This window comes from Pistacia vera, unplaced genomic scaffold, assembly GCF_008641045.1.
Source record: "Pistacia vera cultivar Batoury unplaced genomic scaffold, PisVer_v2 Contig26, whole genome shotgun sequence".
Lineage (NCBI taxonomy): Eukaryota > Viridiplantae > Streptophyta > Magnoliopsida > Sapindales > Anacardiaceae > Pistacia > Pistacia vera.
In genome coordinates this window covers 226,943-245,234 of record NW_022196068.1, presented here as the reverse complement: position 1 = coordinate 245,234, position 18,292 = coordinate 226,943, and the positions used below count along the sequence as shown (strand labels likewise).

General features: G+C 32.7%; 3 protein-coding genes across 4 annotated transcripts; 2 read left to right on the top strand and 1 right to left on the bottom strand.

The window, feature by feature from the left end:
- The first annotated feature begins 2,478 nt into the window (after positions 1–2,478).
- On the top strand, positions 2,479–5,448 carry LOC116132735 (1-(5-phosphoribosyl)-5-[(5-phosphoribosylamino)methylideneamino] imidazole-4-carboxamide isomerase, chloroplastic). Its single transcript, XM_031418397.1, has 7 exons — positions 2,479–2,801; positions 2,874–3,081; positions 3,521–3,606; positions 4,017–4,118; positions 4,461–4,594; positions 4,805–4,853; positions 5,134–5,448. Exons 1-7 carry the CDS (start codon positions 2,637–2,639, stop codon positions 5,311–5,313), a joined length of 924 nt encoding a protein of 307 aa, XP_031274257.1. The 5' UTR covers positions 2,479–2,636; the 3' UTR covers positions 5,314–5,448.
- A 3,469-nt stretch (positions 5,449–8,917) lies between these two features.
- On the top strand, positions 8,918–12,733 carry LOC116132739 (heme-binding-like protein At3g10130, chloroplastic). Of its 2 annotated transcripts, none has more exons than XM_031418401.1 (8): positions 8,918–9,239; positions 9,335–9,421; positions 9,830–9,900; positions 10,088–10,189; positions 10,282–10,386; positions 11,202–11,337; positions 12,359–12,468; positions 12,580–12,733. In XM_031418401.1, the coding sequence occupies exons 1-8, from the start codon at positions 9,038–9,040 to the stop codon at positions 12,652–12,654; spliced, it is 888 nt and encodes a 295-aa protein (XP_031274261.1). In that variant the 5' UTR covers positions 8,918–9,037; the 3' UTR covers positions 12,655–12,733. The 2 variants fall into 2 exon arrangements, with proteins under 2 accessions (XP_031274261.1, XP_031274262.1); XM_031418402.1 differs by having other exon boundaries at positions 8,920–9,233.
- A 1,011-nt stretch (positions 12,734–13,744) lies between these two features.
- Positions 13,745–15,921, bottom strand: LOC116132738 (pentatricopeptide repeat-containing protein At4g18975, chloroplastic). Its single transcript, XM_031418400.1, has 2 exons — positions 15,614–15,921; positions 13,745–14,751 (listed from the first exon to the last, which is right to left on the bottom strand). Exon 2 carries the CDS (start codon positions 14,691–14,693, stop codon positions 13,812–13,814), a length of 882 nt encoding a protein of 293 aa, XP_031274260.1. The 5' UTR covers positions 14,694–14,751; positions 15,614–15,921; the 3' UTR covers positions 13,745–13,811.
- Between the last annotated feature and the right edge of the window lie 2,371 nt (positions 15,922–18,292).

Sequence of the window (18,292 nt, the reverse complement as noted above, 5' to 3'; positions counted from 1 at the left end):
AAATTTTCGTAGAGAAGAAGCTGAGAAATCTAAGAAATTTTCGTAAAGTAGAAGTTGAGAAACAGAGAAAGGAAGTCAGAATGGAATGGGTTGCGATTGCGTAGGGTTAGGGATTTTTTAAAATTTCGACCGGTTTATCCGCCGGTCCGGTTGGACCAGCAGTTCACTGATTTTATCTAGTTTTTTAATGGGTTAAAGCGGGTTATTATATAATAGCGGGTTTAGTGTTGACTTGAACCGGATACGCAACCGGTTCCTGGTCCAACAGGTTGGACCAATCGGTCCGGTCCGATTTTTAAAACAGTGGTCTAAGGATCACATGCACCACCATTCGTTAAAGGATTTATTCCATAGACACTGGGGTTACCATCTATATGAAATCCTTTGGTGGGTCAGTCCAGCCTATAATAAGCACCCATGTGTTGCACTAGTTTGTCAGCAAACAACCTTGACAAGTGAGATCAGTCACTGCCTTTCGACAGGGTTGTTCAACACTATGATAGCTTACTATATTATCTGTGCTCTTAGTCAGAATAATACTAGGGCTACGAACGTTTCTAGAATGGTCACCATATGTACTAGGGTTCTCACTATCAAGATTTGAAACGTCACGGTTCTACCATTCTAAGGACATATATCAATACATATAAATATGATTTACTCGATATAGAATAAAAATGCCTTTTATTGATCAATGAACATTATTACAAATAGTCAATTTTACAATAATTGATTGGCTCTAGGACACCTACTCTAACATTTCCCTCGCGGTGATAGTTGGAACCATCATCTCAACGATAATGGGAATCTCCATGTCGAGCACTCTTGTAGGGGTGCCCTTGCGATGTGGCATGAGATGGCTCACGATGTGACATACCGTCAAGTCGCAAAGGTACATGTATTCTACCTGCTTCATGATCGGTATTCATTGGCCCCTTCGAGCCTTTTGGTACATTGTCAGTGTCACAGCCCTATCTTACCGGAGGCACGGTCGGGCCTTGGCCCACTCTGCGTGACTTCTACTCAGTACTATCCCCCTTAAGGGATTTCTTTCGCCTCCCCCATGGCTCGAACCCATGACCATGGGTTCGAGCCATGGGGGAGGTGAAAGAAATCCCTTAAGGGGGGGACAATACTGAGTAGAATTCACACTCGGGTCTGGGCCTAGGTCCACGGGGCAAGCCGGTAGAAGGCTGGGTGTGACAGTCAGCCTCTTGCTTTCCCTTATTTTTACACGCTGTAGTGCACGTGGTATGAGCTTTTGCCCGTTTCCATGCTTTAATGTAACCTACAAGTGTTTTTGGAGGTGGCACCGCCTTTTCAGAATTGGGCGATACCACCTAATCCAAATGATCTAACCTTCATTTAACCGTTTGGAGAGTATTGTTGAACCTTTCTAAGTAATCTATTACAGCCGGATCGAGCTAAGAGGTTGAGGGGATGCTCGCCGCGGTACCTTGGGCAATTGGAGGTACTTCGGGAGAAGTAACATTTAGTACTCGGGGAATCTCCTCATTATTGGTGCTAGTACGCTCAGTTTCAAGACCACGAGCCATAAGTTCGTAAATAGAATTGGTTGATCAGGAATAATTGGATGAAGAGCGGATATAAAATCTAACCCTCTTTCCAACGCCAAACTATTAATGCTTGATTTTGACACCAACGACTCGCATGTGCAAAGTGCTAAGCTGTTCTTAGAAATTACACGTGATATGATTTATTCAAGAGTTAGAATAAGGTTAAACAATAATATTGAATGCAAAGACAGAATTACAAATAAGATAGAGGATTTTTATAGTGGTTCGAATGTTTAAAGTGATTCCTACGTCCACTGTTTCTTTTATATATGAGAGTTTACAATAAGTCTCATATAGCGAACAACGAACAGAGCTACAATAGCTGAGTATTCAGAGAGAATATCAAGTCAATTTCCTTCTCGTAGGTTGTCTTTGCTATGAAAATAGAGATTAGAATCTCAAAAATGAGAGGGAGAGTCCTTTATTTATAGTAGTTGAATTCAAGGTAATGATTACAAATCTACAAATGGGTAGGTGCCGAGCAAGTCCTTCCTTACCCCTATCGACTAATAACTTAGGAAATATTCTCAAATTATCTGGGGCTTAGACTGGTGTGTTGTCCTTATTCACTTATAGATAAAACTTGAATCTGTTGGATTGATGACAACCGTATTCTTTATGTCTTGAGGCGACGTGACAACTCCTGGACAACGCAAAGTCTTCCTGAACTTTGATTTGTGCTTGTTAATGTAAGCTTACGTCAGCTTTGACTTTTTAGGCATAACAATATTTTTTGGTAATTTTCATCTTTTTAAAGTTTTTCTTACTTAACCACAACAAATAGGGTAAAATAGTACTTCCATCAAATTTTGCAAATTCTATCGTAACAGAGCTAGAATTTCAGGCGAACGAAACTCTAATAAAAGGTGAGATTTATTTGGGCCCCCAATAAAAGTCCTTTTAAGTAATTTTCTCTCGTCTTCAAGTTCAAAGGTCGCTGCTGTCTTGGTCGTGAAATTTTGTCAGCCGCCATTGTCAATCACAGCCACAAAAAAAAAAAAAAAAAAAAAATCCTTTTCATTTCAATTTCCATTGTTCTGAAACCAGTCTTCCTTCGAAATGGCCTCACTACGAGGTTTAGTTTCGCTTTCTCCAAACCCAATATTCCTCCACAAAAGATTCAAGCTCAAAGTCATCACCCCATTCTCAAGTACCCTCCAGATTGCTTCGCGTCTCACCGTCCGATGCGCGGTTCGCTTCCGTCCTTGCATCGACATACACAAGGTACTTTCCAATTTTACTAAATTTTTAACTAATTTATTTTATAGGCTTACAGTTTTTGAGTAATTTCATCAGGGGAAGGTGAAACAAATTGTTGGGTCAACTCTTAGTGATTCGAAGGATGATGGGACAAAGCTTGTAACGAATTTTGAATCCGATAAATCCGCTGCAGAGTTTGCGAATTTGTACAAGGAAGATGGGCTTACAGGTGGCCATCTTATAATGCTTGGAGCTGACCCTTTAAGTAAAGCTGCAGCCATCCAAGCGCTTCATGCCTATCCTGGTACCCATTAGTCTTTTGTGATTTTTTGTGGTGGTTTTATCATTAAGGAAAATACAGTTTCTTAAAAGTTCATTTTTTATAATTTTTTTTCTTATATCAAACTGATTTTAGGTTATGGTATTTATGGGAGTGACGATGGGAATGCACATATTGCTGAACTTAATTGTGTGGTCTGATTAGGGCCTGAATCTCTTTTGCCAGGAAAATTTATCACAGATGTTATATATTCGATCCAATCATCGAGCAATGAAAAATATAAATTCCCTGCTTGTTTCCGTGAAAAAAGAACCAAAAAATAAGGAAACCTCTTTTTGTGGCTCAAATGAAGATTTCTAAGTGCTGAGTTGTCTTGAGAGTAAACTATTTCTGTTTGATAATATGTTTAAAACTTACAGATTTTTCCTCTGCTGAACTTACTGCGAGGACTGGAATATTCTAGGCGGTTTGCAAGTTGGAGGGGGGATCAATTCGGACAATTCTTTGAGTTACATTGAGGAAGGAGCCAGCCATGTCATTGTCACTTCAGTATGTCGCTATTTTCTATTTTCTTAGGCAATTTTAAATTTGATAGTTTGATATGCCTCATCCTGCTTCATCTCTCTTGTTTACATGAACTTGCAAATCTCAAATCTATGTCAAATTAGAAGTGCAATTAAAATCCAAGACCTTTACCTTTTTCTGCTTTCTTTCTTTTTAATTTATAAACTTTGGCACATGAGCTCAAGTTTGATGTATTTGCAATAACACTTTGATATCGGTGTTAAGAAATATCCTGGGAAGATTAATATGTTTTACTTCATATATCTTTCTGCATTAATCTTACTTTGTCATTGTTAATATTACTGTTTTCTGTTTCTTCTGTGAAGAGGATTTCTCTATGTTATATATTTCCATAGATTACTTATTAATTTACATTCTTCTTTGATGTATTACAGTATGTATTTAGCAATGGTCAAATGGACCTTGAAAGGCTTAAAGATCTTGTCTGTGACGTTGGGAAGCAGAGACTTGTGTTGGACCTTAGTTGCAGAAAGAAGGTATCGAATCAACAATATATGACTCTCCCATTTTCATAGGTTGAATATTAACGAATTAGGCATGAATATGACATATTCAATTGCTGGACTATTGACGTTCTGGTATACTAATGGAATTTTGGTGGTCACTTAACCATTTTAATGCTTTGGGGTGGGTTCTCCTTTGCAAAACATGGTATAAAAAATAGTGGATGTTTGGAAGAGATAGTAACATAAGAGTTGAACATATAGGTTAGTTCTGTTAAGGGACTTCTACTGTTTCTTGTCTGAACTAACTTAGGAAAGTATTAGCTTCAACTCTCTATTTCCTTAGCATCATATGTTTTGGTTTTTGACTTGCAGGATGGTAAATATGCAGTTGTCACTGATAGATGGCAGAAATTCAGTGATGTATATCTTGATGAAAAAGTGTTAGATTTTCTTGCCGGTTATGCAGATGAATTTCTGGTCCATGGTGTTGATGTTGAAGGGAAAAAGTAAGTGCCATTTTGTTTTTTCATTTGGATTGCTGCCAATCAATTAAATTACTGTTGTTTGGCTTTGCCAACCCATAATTTAAGCTAGTTGTTTATTGGAAAACCAAAGTACAAATAAGGTTTTATACTGTAACTGATAAGGATACAGTCATCTCATATCAGAAAATAATTGATTAGGAAATTCTCAGTTCCAGTTTTCATTTATTGTAGGCTTGGTATCGATGAAGAGCTTGTAGCATTGCTTGGCAGGCACTCACCGGTGAGTAGTGTAATTTCAAAGCTGTGTTTATGTTCATGTTTCTTATTTGTCGCACAAAATATCTTGTTATATTTGCATTTCTGCACCGATATTTTCTAAATGCTTTGGGTAGCTTCATCTAGTTAATCTCCTGAACACTGAATTTTTTTCCATCTCCATATTGATCTACATTTACTGATTTTACCATCTCCATAAGACCCTTAATCTTGTTTAACTATGCTCTTGCGATGCATTCTTATATGATTATAATTTGGTTATGTATGTGGGTTTTGGATGGTAGATTCCTGTGACTTATGCAGGTGGTGTGACGACAATGGGTGATTTAGAGAAGATAAAAACGGCGGGTATGGGACGGGTGGATGTTACTGTTGGCAGTGCTTTAGATATATTTGGTGGGAACCTAGCATACAAAGATGTTTTTGCTTGGCATTCCCAGCAAGAGGAGGTCTTGACAAATTAGTGACTTTTTTTTTTCAATGTCCATCTTTGTAATGGTTTTATAATTTTAAAAATAGTCTTATTGAATACTTTGGAATTGTTTCCCATTACAATTTTCTAATAACTGCTAGTAGACTTGAAACCGAATTTTTGTTGATTGTTATGTTGTACTCTGGGAATTTTTTAGATTTATGTGTACTGATAAATAATCATCCACTTTTCCCATTTCCATGTTTATCAAACATTATGAAATTAAGAGAAAAAAAGAAAAAGAAAAAATAGAGGAATTATCTATTTTATAGTAAATTCTGAATAATACATGTCGGACACTAAAAGATTATAGTTGGTATTATTTAGAGCATAATTGTCAAATCACGTATTATATCGTGTATCGAAAATCTGATTTTTCGAATCGTGTATCATGTATTATATCATAAGATACGCCTTTTTTTAAAAAATAATAATAAAATAATAATTTTTTTTTTAAAATTAATATATCCCAAAGATTAATTAACAAATTTTGTGATATTATTAGTTTTATATTATGATATTACATAATTAAAATTAATAAAAAATTAGGAATCTATATTATTTCTTCTCAATTATTCATATCATTTCCAAGATCAATATTAATATTTATATCTTTACTTGTATTATTATTATTATGCAAAATGAGTAACACATCTTACTCTTCACTTTCTTCATGCAAAATAGATAAATTTGGGTGAGTTTTAGTGAACCAAATTAGGTGACCTGGATCCAATGGGATTTATTTCAGCCCGACCTGAAATTTTTTTTAGACCTTTGGCACAAATTAATAAAATCATATCGATTTATATCAATATTTCTAAAAATACAAACTGATATGTATTGTATCGTATGATACATATCAATATATTAAAAATGTTTATGATACACTCTCTGAGATGTATCATTGACGACCTGTATCAAATTATAACGTAAGATATGTATCGCATATCGTAGGATACTAATAACTATGATTTTGAGTTTCTTGAAAACTTAATTTTATAAACAAGCTCCCAAATCTTATATTTTAAAATAGATAAATGACCATAATAGATTTAAGTTATAGAACAAGAAAAAAAAAATCACAAAACCCAAAGATATGAAAAACCTTGGAGACAATATAATGGCATCATATTATGAATCATCATAATATCATTAGCATGGTCTTTTATATATAGAATTAAGGCCATTACGGTTTAGAGAGCTACAGTTTTATTAAATTAAAAAAAAAAAAAGACAAATTTATTCATATAAAAATATCTTTTAATGATAAGAGATCGTCATACTTAATCTGTGTGATTGTGAAAGACGTAAATAACCCTAAAGTATTGTTGATTTATAACATTAAAATTATAAAAGTGCCAGGATCTTATGACTTAAATTTTTAACATTTTTTTTTTGAACCGTCCGTGTAAATCTAATAGTGACAAATTTTGTTGAGTTGACATTAAATATATTACTTTAAACCTTTATATCATCATGTTAGGTCTACACAAATGAACAATTTATAAGAAGAGTAAACAATTTTTTCCCACCCAAATAATTGTTTAATGGCACATTTCTACTCAAGGACTTTTAAAGTATCATTTTATTACCTAAATTTATATTTTGTTTCTGATTCTGGCATCATTGCGATATTATACTACCATCATTATCTTCTTTGATTATCACTTATCAAAACCCTTCAAACTCACTCTTGACAATCTCGCCAATCATTAGTAATCGAATAATTAAGGTTTGCGTAGTCACCCCTTCCAAGTCAAATTTCGATCAATTCTAACCACTAAAAGACTCATTGACCTCACCTCTTTAAAAGCCTCAATAACCTGGAACGAGTTTGCTCTTTATTCGTCGTGGGAATATAAATTTGGATAGTAAAGTGATATTTTAAAAAATCTATGAGTGAGAAAGTGTCATTAATCCATTATTTGGATGGTAAAAAGACGTTAACTCTTTCGTAAGAAGCCTAAAAAATAAAAATAAAAACAAGGTAAAAGTTTTAAGTCATAGGATCCCAACCCATTATAAATTATATAAAATATTAAATAGGCATTGGCCTTGGTGGTTGCCTTGGCATAGCTAGCTTTTGTTTATCTAATTTATAGTTAGTTTTTTCAATTTTTATACGTTATTATTTTTTTTTAAAACTTTATAAATAAATAAATAAATATATATATATATTGTCTTTTTTCTTATTTTCAATTTTCTTGATGTTCTTAAAAATTTTCAGATTTTTGTTTCTGTTTTTATTTTTTATTTCAAATTTTTAGATTATTTTATTGCTCTATATAAATTTTTTTTAATTTTTTTTTCTATTAAATTTTTTCCGCGTACAAATATATAATTAAACTACCAAATGAAAGAAAAAAATATCCTTAAACAAATTTATAATTTTAATAATTATTTTCCACTATTAAGTGTCTTATTTGTTTATATAAATGAAACTTTTATGTGTTTATAAAATTTTATCCGTTAGAATGAAAATATCCTTAGAAATAAAAGATAAATTTTGAGGGGTTTAAAAATATTGATGGTTTGAGAAATTATATTAAATAGCCTTGAATTGAAAACTAACACTTTTTGGAAAGTGTCTCAAGAAATTGTAAAATCTAATTTTTCACAAACTCTTGGGACGAAATTGCCCACATTGACAAATATCTGAACTTAGGAGGAAAAACTCATGCTTGAACTCTAAAATCCTGAGTGAAAACTTGTTTTTGTGATATCAAAGAGCTACTGTTGGATTTGGGCAGTATATTGGGTTATTTAAAGGGTTTAGAAGAGATAATTCAATAAGTTTTCCAATTTGAAAATTGTTCCAAATAAGAAATCATTAAGTATGTTGCATAGAAAACATATTTAATAAGCTATTTTTGTTTAAGCTTATATTGATGTTGAGATGTTGAAAATGGGTGAATTATACAAATCTAAGTAAGAGTATCGATCAATATTGGAAGATTTGGATTAAAAATTGGTTGGACGTTGAAAACTGGTTTTGGCCAACATTTGGTCGAATTCAACCAACTTCACCCTTCACTATTAAAGTGATCGAATCATTTCAATCGGCCAATCCTAGGGTTTTGACAAAACCTGCTCTTTCTTCTCCAAATGATTTGCAACTTTTGTCCAACAAGGTCATTCGGATCGTCTGAAACCCCTTGTCGGTCAAAAAACACAAGTCCCTATTATTATTTTCCACAGTAGAAAACGTTAAAATCACTCAAATTCACACCATCAAACAACAATTAACCCAATCTCACATTCAAAACCAATAACTCCATCAAAAACCTTAAATCTAAAATCCAAAATCAATTGAAATCCGAGACCAAAATGAGTTTATAGGCTAGGTTTTCAAAGTTTTCAATGGAAGGAATGATTAGTGATGAGTTTGATGAAGATGAGTGAATGTTTATGTTCGTCCTTCAAATTTGTATAAAATATGATTGCGATATTTCTTGAGAAATTTTTCATAAAGTGATTTCGATTCCCTATCCAAAATAGTGCCACCGGTACTACTGGCCAGGAATAAAATTTGTGTCTCTTATCTCTTTTGTTTAATTTGTAAAACTATTTGAAACGATAATTTCTCTTTAAAATATTGGAAATTATTTATTTCCGGGGAAAACTCTAAACCATAGTTTCCATCAATAATATGAATAAAATTAAAATCCCCAACAGAAATTCAAACCCAGAAAGAAACTGAAGCTGAATTCAAAAAGATGCTTCTCTCGAAACCTTCACTCATCACGCACAACTCCCTACCCAAAACCTTAACTAAACCCCTTAAGAAATCTTCCTTAACAATCACCAATGCCATCTCCAGTGGTAGTGAAAGAAAACCCATGTCTGGTTTTGAAGCTCGACTCTCTCTTGTCTTGGCTCTCGCTTCCCAAACTTCCTCTCTTTCTCAGCGACGTACATGTTATCTTTCTCTCTTTTGTTTTATTTTTGTCTTTCTCTTTAACTCTTAATTTGTTACTTTCTTTATTCTTATGTATTGATTAATTTGTTAGCAGTTCTTGTGGACTTGGCTACTGAGACTGCGAGATATGTTTTCCCCAAAAGATTTGAGAGCCGGAATTTGGAGGAAGCCTTGATGGCAGGTACAACTTTATATACCTCAAACCTCTTTTAAGTCGATTTTTTTTTTTTTTTTTAAATTCTAGACTCCTCATATTGTATGACAAAATTGTTCAATCTTCATGTTGTAATTTGACTGAATTTTCCTTTAGCATTAACTATACTGTTAATTGGCGCCAATTAACGAGGCTCGCGGTAGGAGGGATGGTTATTTAAGTTATTTGGTACTTAAAGATTGTTCTAATTTGATCATGTCAAAATATGCCAAATTATAAGAATCATATAAGTTGGTTATTTGTCTATACTGGGATGTATAACAAAGTCCTTATTTTATCACAAAATTTATGACTGGTTTAAAAATTTATGTGGAGCTGAAATTTTCAGTGTGTCTTGTATATAAATTTTGTTTTATGTTATTGGGTTTTATGTAGTTCCGGATCTTGAGACGGTGAAGTTTAAGGTTTTGAGTAGAACAGACCAGTACGAGATAAGAGAAGTTGAGGTATATATATATATATATATATTCGTAGTTGATTTTTCAGTCAATCTCCTTATTTTTCCACCTTTCAAGTATTTTATGTATGTTTATCACCTCAATGCCTACTTGTTAATTGTTCTTGTCGCATTATGTTTTCATTGCTTTTATGTTCATATAAGTCTAAATTGATTGGCTGTGATTGTGTAAATAGTCGTACTTTATAGCTGAAACGATGATGCCTGGGAAAACTGGATTTGATTTCAATGGTGCATCTCAATCGTTCAATGTGTTGGCTGAGTACCTGTTTGGTAAGGTAGTTCTGGTGGTTTTACTTATGAACTATACCTCTTTGTTTCTGTTTGAGTTTGTTATGGTGAATATTGCCTCTTTCTGCGCCATTTTTAGAATACAATAAGTGAGAAAATGGAGATGACTACACCTGTTATTACGCGTGAGACTCAGTCAGATGGTGAGAAAATGGAAATGACAACACCTGTGATAACAAAGAGGGTTAGTTCTCTACATTGATTTTATGTTAATAATTCATTCTTTTCTATATCATAAACTTTTGACTTTTGAAGTATACTGGGAGTGTTATTTTGTCTTGTCTTCTGATTCCTGTTTGAGGGTGTAATAGGATTTTTTAGTTTGATTTACTTCCAGCTGATCTCAACTAGGACTGTTGTGATTCAAACATTAGTTTGCTATTTTTTTTTTTCTACTCTTTACTTATTTCTTACATATACAAATCTATATCTTTTTTATTTCAGAGAATGTTTGGTGTTTAAATTATATTTTCTATTAAATATAGTTTGTTTTTCCACATTTGGCTTATTTTTCATAGACAAATCTTTTGATATCAAGGAGTGTTTGGGGATTAAATAATTAGATTTGTTCATCAATGTTCTACGTAGAACCTTTTTTATTCTTTTATCATTTTCAAATTTTCTATGGATTTTCTTTATCATCAACTCTTGACTTTTGAAATATACTTGTGGTGTAATTTTGTGTTATCTTTCTGATTTCTATTTGATGACATTGTGAAGAAAATAATTATTTTTGTCAAATATACTAATTTTTGGACCTTTTGAAGATGTTTTTACTTTTAGTTTAATTTTACTTCCAGGTAATCTCAACTAGTGTTGCTTTAATCTGAACGTTGGTTTGGAAATTTGTTTGTCCACATTTTGCTTATATTTCATACACAAATCTTTTTATATCAAATAATTTTTGGGGGTTAAATTACTGTATTTATGGATTTATCTTCTACCAAGATTTTTTTTTTCTTTTTTCTATTTCTAATTTTCTATTAAATATTTATGCAGCTGACAGATGAAGATAAGTGGCAGATGTCTTTTGTCATGCCTTCAAAGTATGGTTCCAACTTGCCATTACCAAAAGATCCATCTATAAGGATAAGAGAGGTGCCGAAGAAAGTTGTTGCCGTGGTTGCCTTCTCAGGTTTGTTGTTCATAAGTTTGCCTGTGGAAAAGATACTAATATTTTCCCCTTATTAGTATTCTGTCCCGAAGTTGCATTTTGAGCTGCAGTATTTGGGTGTTAGAATGGGCTGAAAATAATTTCTTGAGTGCAGTCCAAACCTCATTTGAGGTTATTAAAATACCTCAAGATGCCTTCGAACATGGTTGACAGTAACCACCCTAAAAGTGTTTGGTCCTGCCTCTTCCAGTCTGAGAAATTTTTTATCGACAGCAGCTGTTGCAACTTGAGTGCTCTCTCTGCTAACAATAGTTGGATTGGGTGCCTTTTTAGTCACATCAATGGTTCCTTCCAAATGATTTGCTTTGATTGAAGTAATAACTTGTGATTTCCAGATCAAATAATTTAATCTGTCAAGTTTGATAGGAGTGATAACAATGCTAAATTGTTTTGAGCTGAAGTTTTTGAGGAGACCTGTGCAGTAGTTGGGTTGATTAAGAATACTGGGTTAGTCATTTTTATTTCAGCAGCAATAATTGCTCTTATACTAATTTAGAAAGATTGAAAAACTTTTTTGGTATTGAGTACAAGCTAATCAAAATAAAATAACTCTTGAGGAAGAAAAATTAAAATCACTATTCATAAAAAACATCTTAGAAAGATTGAAAAACTTCTTTGGTATTGAGCTCCCATTTATACAGAGAGAAGAGCGCTCTGGAAATAAGATGACTCGGCTAAGGAAAAATCTGCATAAAACTTGAATGACGCCATTGGTTCTAACTCCTTCAAATCCATCTTACCAACTGCCATTTTGCTTGTCCCCATCAGCAGCCCGGGTAGCTTCATATTAGGATCCAGTTCCAGGTCACTGGTTGCTAGAATGTCAGGTTCTCTGTTTTTGTGGTGCTGCAATGATCTCTTTCCTCTTTTTCATTGAGGAAGAAACTAAACATAAAGTGCATTGTACTCTAATTTCTCATCAGTCCTCTCTATAGCAGACATTACATGATTAATGATGTTCTTTGTTGATTACTTGAATCAGGTTTTGTTACTGATGAAGAAGTTCAACGACGGGGATCAAAATTGCGAAATGCTTTGAAAGATGACATAAAGTATCAAGTAAAAGAGGGTGCTTCAGTTGAAGTTGCTCAGGTAATCTCTTTAACTGACTTTTTAGTGACAAGAAATTCTGAATAAACTTGATTTTGAGCATTCTGTCATACAATACCTTTTCAGCACTAACTTTCGTATATGTGGATGCAGTATAATCCACCATTTACGCTTCCATTTCAACGTCGTAATGAGATAGCACTGGAAGTAGAAAGAAAGGAAGAATAACACAAAGTTTTCAGAAAATGTGGATGCTAGAGTTATACTGTATCGTAAATTTACACCTTTTCTTCTGTAAAGAAAGATAAAGAATCTTGTTTAATATCAGCCCAACCAAGTATATTTTATAAATGTAAAATCTATCGTGTGACTGTAATTTTTTTTGAAATTTCAATGGTTCTTCAGTTGATGAATTGTCTATTGGCAAAACAGAAATTGCTTAAGAGTGGATGAATGTGTCTCCATGATATTCCAGCATTTATTCAAATGGGATACTAACATATGCGTCTTGTTTAATTTTTTTAATCAATATTCGTTGTTGTCAAAAAGTATTGCATTCCCCTTAGGCCTTGAACAATGGATTTTAATAATTTTTGGAAGGATTTTTACAGTTATATTGATCTCCTAAATTTTTTTAAGGTAAAAGAAATTAAGTAATACTATTGAGTATTGAGTTCCAATTCTTGTACAATCTCCAATTGATTAAATTTTCCAGGTTAACTGTTTTACATTACTAGCCATAAAACATATTAAAAACAATATCAGATAGCATTTAAATTGCAAAGATGGATCCTTGAAAACTAATTTGTGTTTAAAAATAAAAGTAAGAATTACCAATGAGCTGCAAATTTTTGTAATAATATGAAAAGTAATGAAAGATCATTCCATACTATTAGCATGATATTTAATGAATGTAATAAAGCTTTTGTATACAGGAAATTGGCTCTAATTCTAAAATGGTCAAGAATCTTTTAATCTCACTCTATCTATACTTCGGAACAAGCATTAGAAACATTGAGCTTCATTCTTTAAATATTAAAACAAACCCAATCAAAAACATTAGAAGCATCAGAAAGTCAGAACAAGTGCGTTATGTAACCTGTAAAGAGTTGACAAAACTGTAAATTGCAGACATTACACTCTCAAGGAAGATCAATTCTGGGGCAGATTTAGCATTATCCGGGTAAATGGCAATCAAAAACATCCTTTTCTCTTGTGTTGATTTGTATTTTCGGTCTATCAAACCATTACATAATTTGAGATTAAATAACATGTGACCTGAAAGATTTGGATGCAATGACATTTGACCCAGGATTCATACAATGAAGAAAGACTATCCCAAGATTCTAATAACAGAGAAAACGAGTTCACAGTAATACTTGACCTTATTGTATGTCATCTAAAGCTTCTGTAACACCATCAGAAATTCTTGTGTCTTTCCGATGCTTTGATTTCATGTTTTTCCTAGATGCTGCCTTAGATTTTCGGCCTTCTTTCTCTGTCTTGGTAAACAGATCGTTGTACTTCTCTAGTACCCTCTCTTTCTCTTCTGGTAAGCCTAATATCTCATATGCATCTGCCACCTTTTGCACAATTGATTTCTCTGGAGGCTTACGATCAAACGCTTCAAGGCCTTTGAAAAGCTTTATGAGCCTTTCTGGCATATTGTTTCGGTAATATATACAGATCATGCTGTTGCATAACTGCCAAGGCACGGAATGCAGATCAGTACCAATTTTTTTCATCCAAAACTTGTGTGCTTCTTCTGCTCTATGTTCCTTATCTAAAGCTCGCACCAGTTGCACATATGTTCCCATTGTAGATCCCTGGCCCTTGCTTAGCATCCATTTAATAACCTGAACAACTCTATGCCACTGTTGTTCCTTCTCAAGAGCAAACAAAGCCTGCTTAAGTGATGCAATAGGAAAGTTTTGTTCCCATGCAACCCAAGCATCAAGACAACTGTAAACAGCTTCTTTACTATCCTTGAGGTCAAGAAGTGTGCTTACAAGAAAATTGATCTTATCCTTTCTTGAAATATTCTCCCCAATTTGATGTTTCCTTAAACTTTCAGCTTTTTGTTCTGGATACCTTTCCAGTATTTCATTCTTGGGTTGACCCTCAAATGATGACATACCTTTTGCAATGTTTTGGTTAGATATTTGAATTTGTTTCATTGCATACCAACTAGAACTTTGGGTTTGGACCCTAGTGCCAAACCGAGTTAATTGACCAACAAGGTAAGACAGTGTAGAAACTCCCCGCATTGCAATTGCTGCTTCAGAGCAGAAAACAGTTGCCCAACACTTATGCAAAAGTCCAAGTCTGACACAAAGAGCAAGAAAGAAAATTAATGTTTTGATGAGAAAACTAAACTTCTGAGAACGTTTAAAATAAAGTTCCAATTGATCAGTTAAAACTCGCCAATTAGTCTAAGATTGATACAAAGAGCAATTAGAAAAAGCCCAAATTGTTTTCCACTACAACAATATTATAAAATTGAGAATGCAACAAATTCTACCATTACTCAAGTCATGGTTTAATTTAAAAAAAAAAAAAAAAAAAGTAACAGTATTTGTTTCCAGATTTCTTACACCCTCACAATTTTCAATAATTTTGAAGATAAACATAAAATTAATTAACCACATTCAATACAGTAATAAAGCCACAACCTAACCAATAATTTATTTCCAAATCTCATCTACTTTGTTTCTCAAACAAAACCCACGATTCCTAGTTCACATATTTAAACTAGTACATAGATAAATTTAGATAGTTGGTTCATAGTTTCTGCATTTCCACTGCAACATTTAGAACTGAAGAATACTCAACTTCACCCATACCTCTCTCCGATCTTTAAAATTCTTTGTACCTTGTCTTCTCTCCATTATCATCCATTCCAAGTAATTGTGCCTCTACCAAGAGGCTGGCTTGTTTTTCACTCAGTAATGCAGAATAAAAAATTTCACTTTCATCATTTTTTTTTGAGCGCTCCCTAGATTCCGTTGTTTGATATTTGATTTGCAGCAGTTGATGAAGCAATCAATTAAATGGAAATTATACGATTGAAAAAAATTCAATATTTCTTTCGGAACCCAGGTTAATAATTTCAATCCACTCTTGGAAATAAAAATAAAAATTGAATGATATTGTCGTCATCACCAAGAAGAATGAACAGAAGCCTTACCTGACCCTTCAAATTGAAAACTGGTTATTTGGCAGGGTGTGTGTGGTGAGGGGGTGCGATGGGGTTTATGAGATGAGGCTTCTGTGTGGTGTGGAGGTGCAATGGGCTTGAGATAAAGCTTCTATGTGGCGAGATAGGTGCGATGGGTTTGAGAGATAAGGACAAGGAGGAGATTGGCTAGGGTGGTGGTGGCTAACGGCGGCGAAGAGGAACTGAAGGAAGGTGTTGGGCGGAGAAGCCGCTATGAGTGAATCGTTTCTGCTCCAACAAGGACTGAGGGAAAGGGGGCTTCTTTTGCAGGGATGGGTGGGAAGGGTTAGTCTAGTGTATGTAATTTTGTTGGGTAATGCTACCGAAACTTAAAAGATACGTACAGAATTTGTAATGACGTAACATAATCCTGATAATCGATTAATATTAATTTATAATTAATCGACGGTCAGGATTTTGTTATATCATTCGATATATAAATTTGGTGTGCATCTTTCGATAGCTGTATTATTTTCTAATTTTTTTTTTAAAAGAATTCAGTTACAAGTGATGTTATCACCCTCATTATATATATATATATATACATATTGAATACTCTCTTGTTGTTTGACACGTAACACATTTTGGAACCGTAAAATTGTTTCATATATATATATATAAGTGATGTTATCACCCTCATTATATATATACATACTGAATACTCTCTTGTTGTTTGACACGTAACACATTTTGGAACCGTAAAATTGTTTCATATATATATATATATATATATACTGAATACTCTCTTGTTGTTTGACACGTAACACATTTTGGAACCGTAGAATTGTTTCATCTTGATACATTGGATTGACAAGTAGGATTTATTGCTTCATCTTAACACGTTGGGTTTATATTTATTGCTCCATCTACAATTAATAATTAATAAAAAATATTGGATCTGTATTAATAATTAATAATAATAATATAGGTGTATTGTATTGACATTTCAAAGTTGTAACCATTTTGATGCATTAGATGTGCGTTAATAATAAGTATACGGGTGCATTGGATTGCTATTGTATTTATTGTTCTATCTACAATTAATGATTAATAAAAATTATTGGATATGTATTAATAATCAATAATAACAATAATAATATAAGTGCATTGCATTGACATTCCAAAGTTATAACCATTTTGATGCGTTGGATGTGTATTAATAACAAGTATATAGGTGCATTAGATTGCTATTAATAATTGTGATTTAATGACATTTGACTAGGATTGCTATTAATAATTATATATGTGCACTGTATAGACATTACAAACGTTTCTTCGTATTCAATTCTTATTTAATTGTGTTGGCATACGAAAGGTCTAAATAAGGGGTTATAAAAGGGGCGTATGTTTAGTTGTGTATTATCGCAATATATTAGTTGGTGTCAACAATACATCTGGTTTTTTGTTAATTGTTTATAGGTCATGTTAGGTTGTGTCAATAATACGTTTGTTCTTCATGGTTTTGTTAATCGATGATTTTTTATTTATTTATGTATTTGTTGTTATTTACATGTCAAAGATTTATGAATTGGCATGGAATAAAGGCAGGATATCCGATTGACATTGTCAAATAAGTTGTTATTTTGATTCGTTCTTCTGAACTGTAAGTACATCTTCTAACTATTTTAATATGAAACTGTAAGTATATTTCCTAACTATTTTAATGGTTATTATTTGATTGAATGATTTTTTTGTTCGGTCAATCTATTTGAATGATTAATTGTGTTAGTCCCGTCGAACGGTAAGTGTATTCCTTAATAATTTTAATATGAAGATTAATTAACTTTTGTTGATTTCGTTTTCAGGTTACAGTTGTTATACAAATGAATAATTGTTCCTTAACAATTTTAACATGAAGATCGATTAAATTTTGTAATATTCGTTTTAAGGAAATGTTCATGTACTTTACTAAGATCAAATCGAGGATAATCTTATTGTCAGTAAAATTGCGAGTATGTGTCATATCTATATCAGTAGAAGCAAATCATTTGTGTTGAATATGTTTTCTTTGAAAAACATTTGTGTATTTTAATTTGTTATATGAATGATTAATTGTTTATGTCCTGTTGATGTGTAAGTATATATGTTAAATGAATTAATTTTGGCTGATTCCATTTTCCAATTAATAGGTGTTATTTGAAATATTTCTTATCAGTCCTAATATGATAATCTCTTAAATTTGGGTTAAGTAAACTATTCATTTTATCATTATATACATTTCAATTTCTACTAAACAATCAGTTGTAAATTGACCATAACTTGTTCAATAAAAATCCAATTGATGAGAGAATTGAATTTTTAGAAACTAGATAGAAAGGGCTTTAATTTGATAAATAATACGCTTAATTTGGATAACTGTAGTCTTACTTACAAACAATTTCTTTTATCATTATACACATTTCGGTTTCCCCTATTTCTCGATTTCCATTGAACAGCCAATAGAAAATTAGCCATAACTTGCTCAATAAAAATCCAATTGATGAGTGGTTTGAATATTTGAAAACTAGATATACAGGGCTTGATTTTAATATATGTTTAATTTGAATAACTTTAGCCCCACTACCCAACCATTCCTTTAATCATCATACACATTTCGGTTTTCACTGAATAGTCAGTAGTAAATTGACTATAACTTATTCAATAAAACTC

Bases quoted from the DNA above. Each gene is read 5' to 3' on its own strand.
- LOC116132739 (XM_031418401.1), top strand. From the start codon at position 9,038: ATGCTTCTCTCGAAACCTTCACTCATCACGCACAACTCCCTACCCAAA. The intron at 9,240-9,334 runs GTTATCTTTCTC...ATTTGTTAGCAG, and splicing joins TCTTTCTCAGCGACGTACAT to TTCTTGTGGACTTGGCTACT. The intron at 9,901-10,087 runs GTATATATATAT...TTGTGTAAATAG, and splicing joins ACGAGATAAGAGAAGTTGAG to TCGTACTTTATAGCTGAAAC.
- LOC116132738 (XM_031418400.1), bottom strand. From the start codon at position 14,693: ATGCGGGGAGTTTCTACACTGTCTTACCTTGTTGGTCAATTAACTCGG.
- LOC116132735 (XM_031418397.1), top strand. From the start codon at position 2,637: ATGGCCTCACTACGAGGTTTAGTTTCGCTTTCTCCAAACCCAATATTC. The intron at 3,607-4,016 runs GTATGTCGCTAT...GATGTATTACAG, and splicing joins GCCATGTCATTGTCACTTCA to TATGTATTTAGCAATGGTCA. The intron at 4,595-4,804 runs GTAAGTGCCATT...CATTTATTGTAG, and splicing joins GTTGATGTTGAAGGGAAAAA to GCTTGGTATCGATGAAGAGC.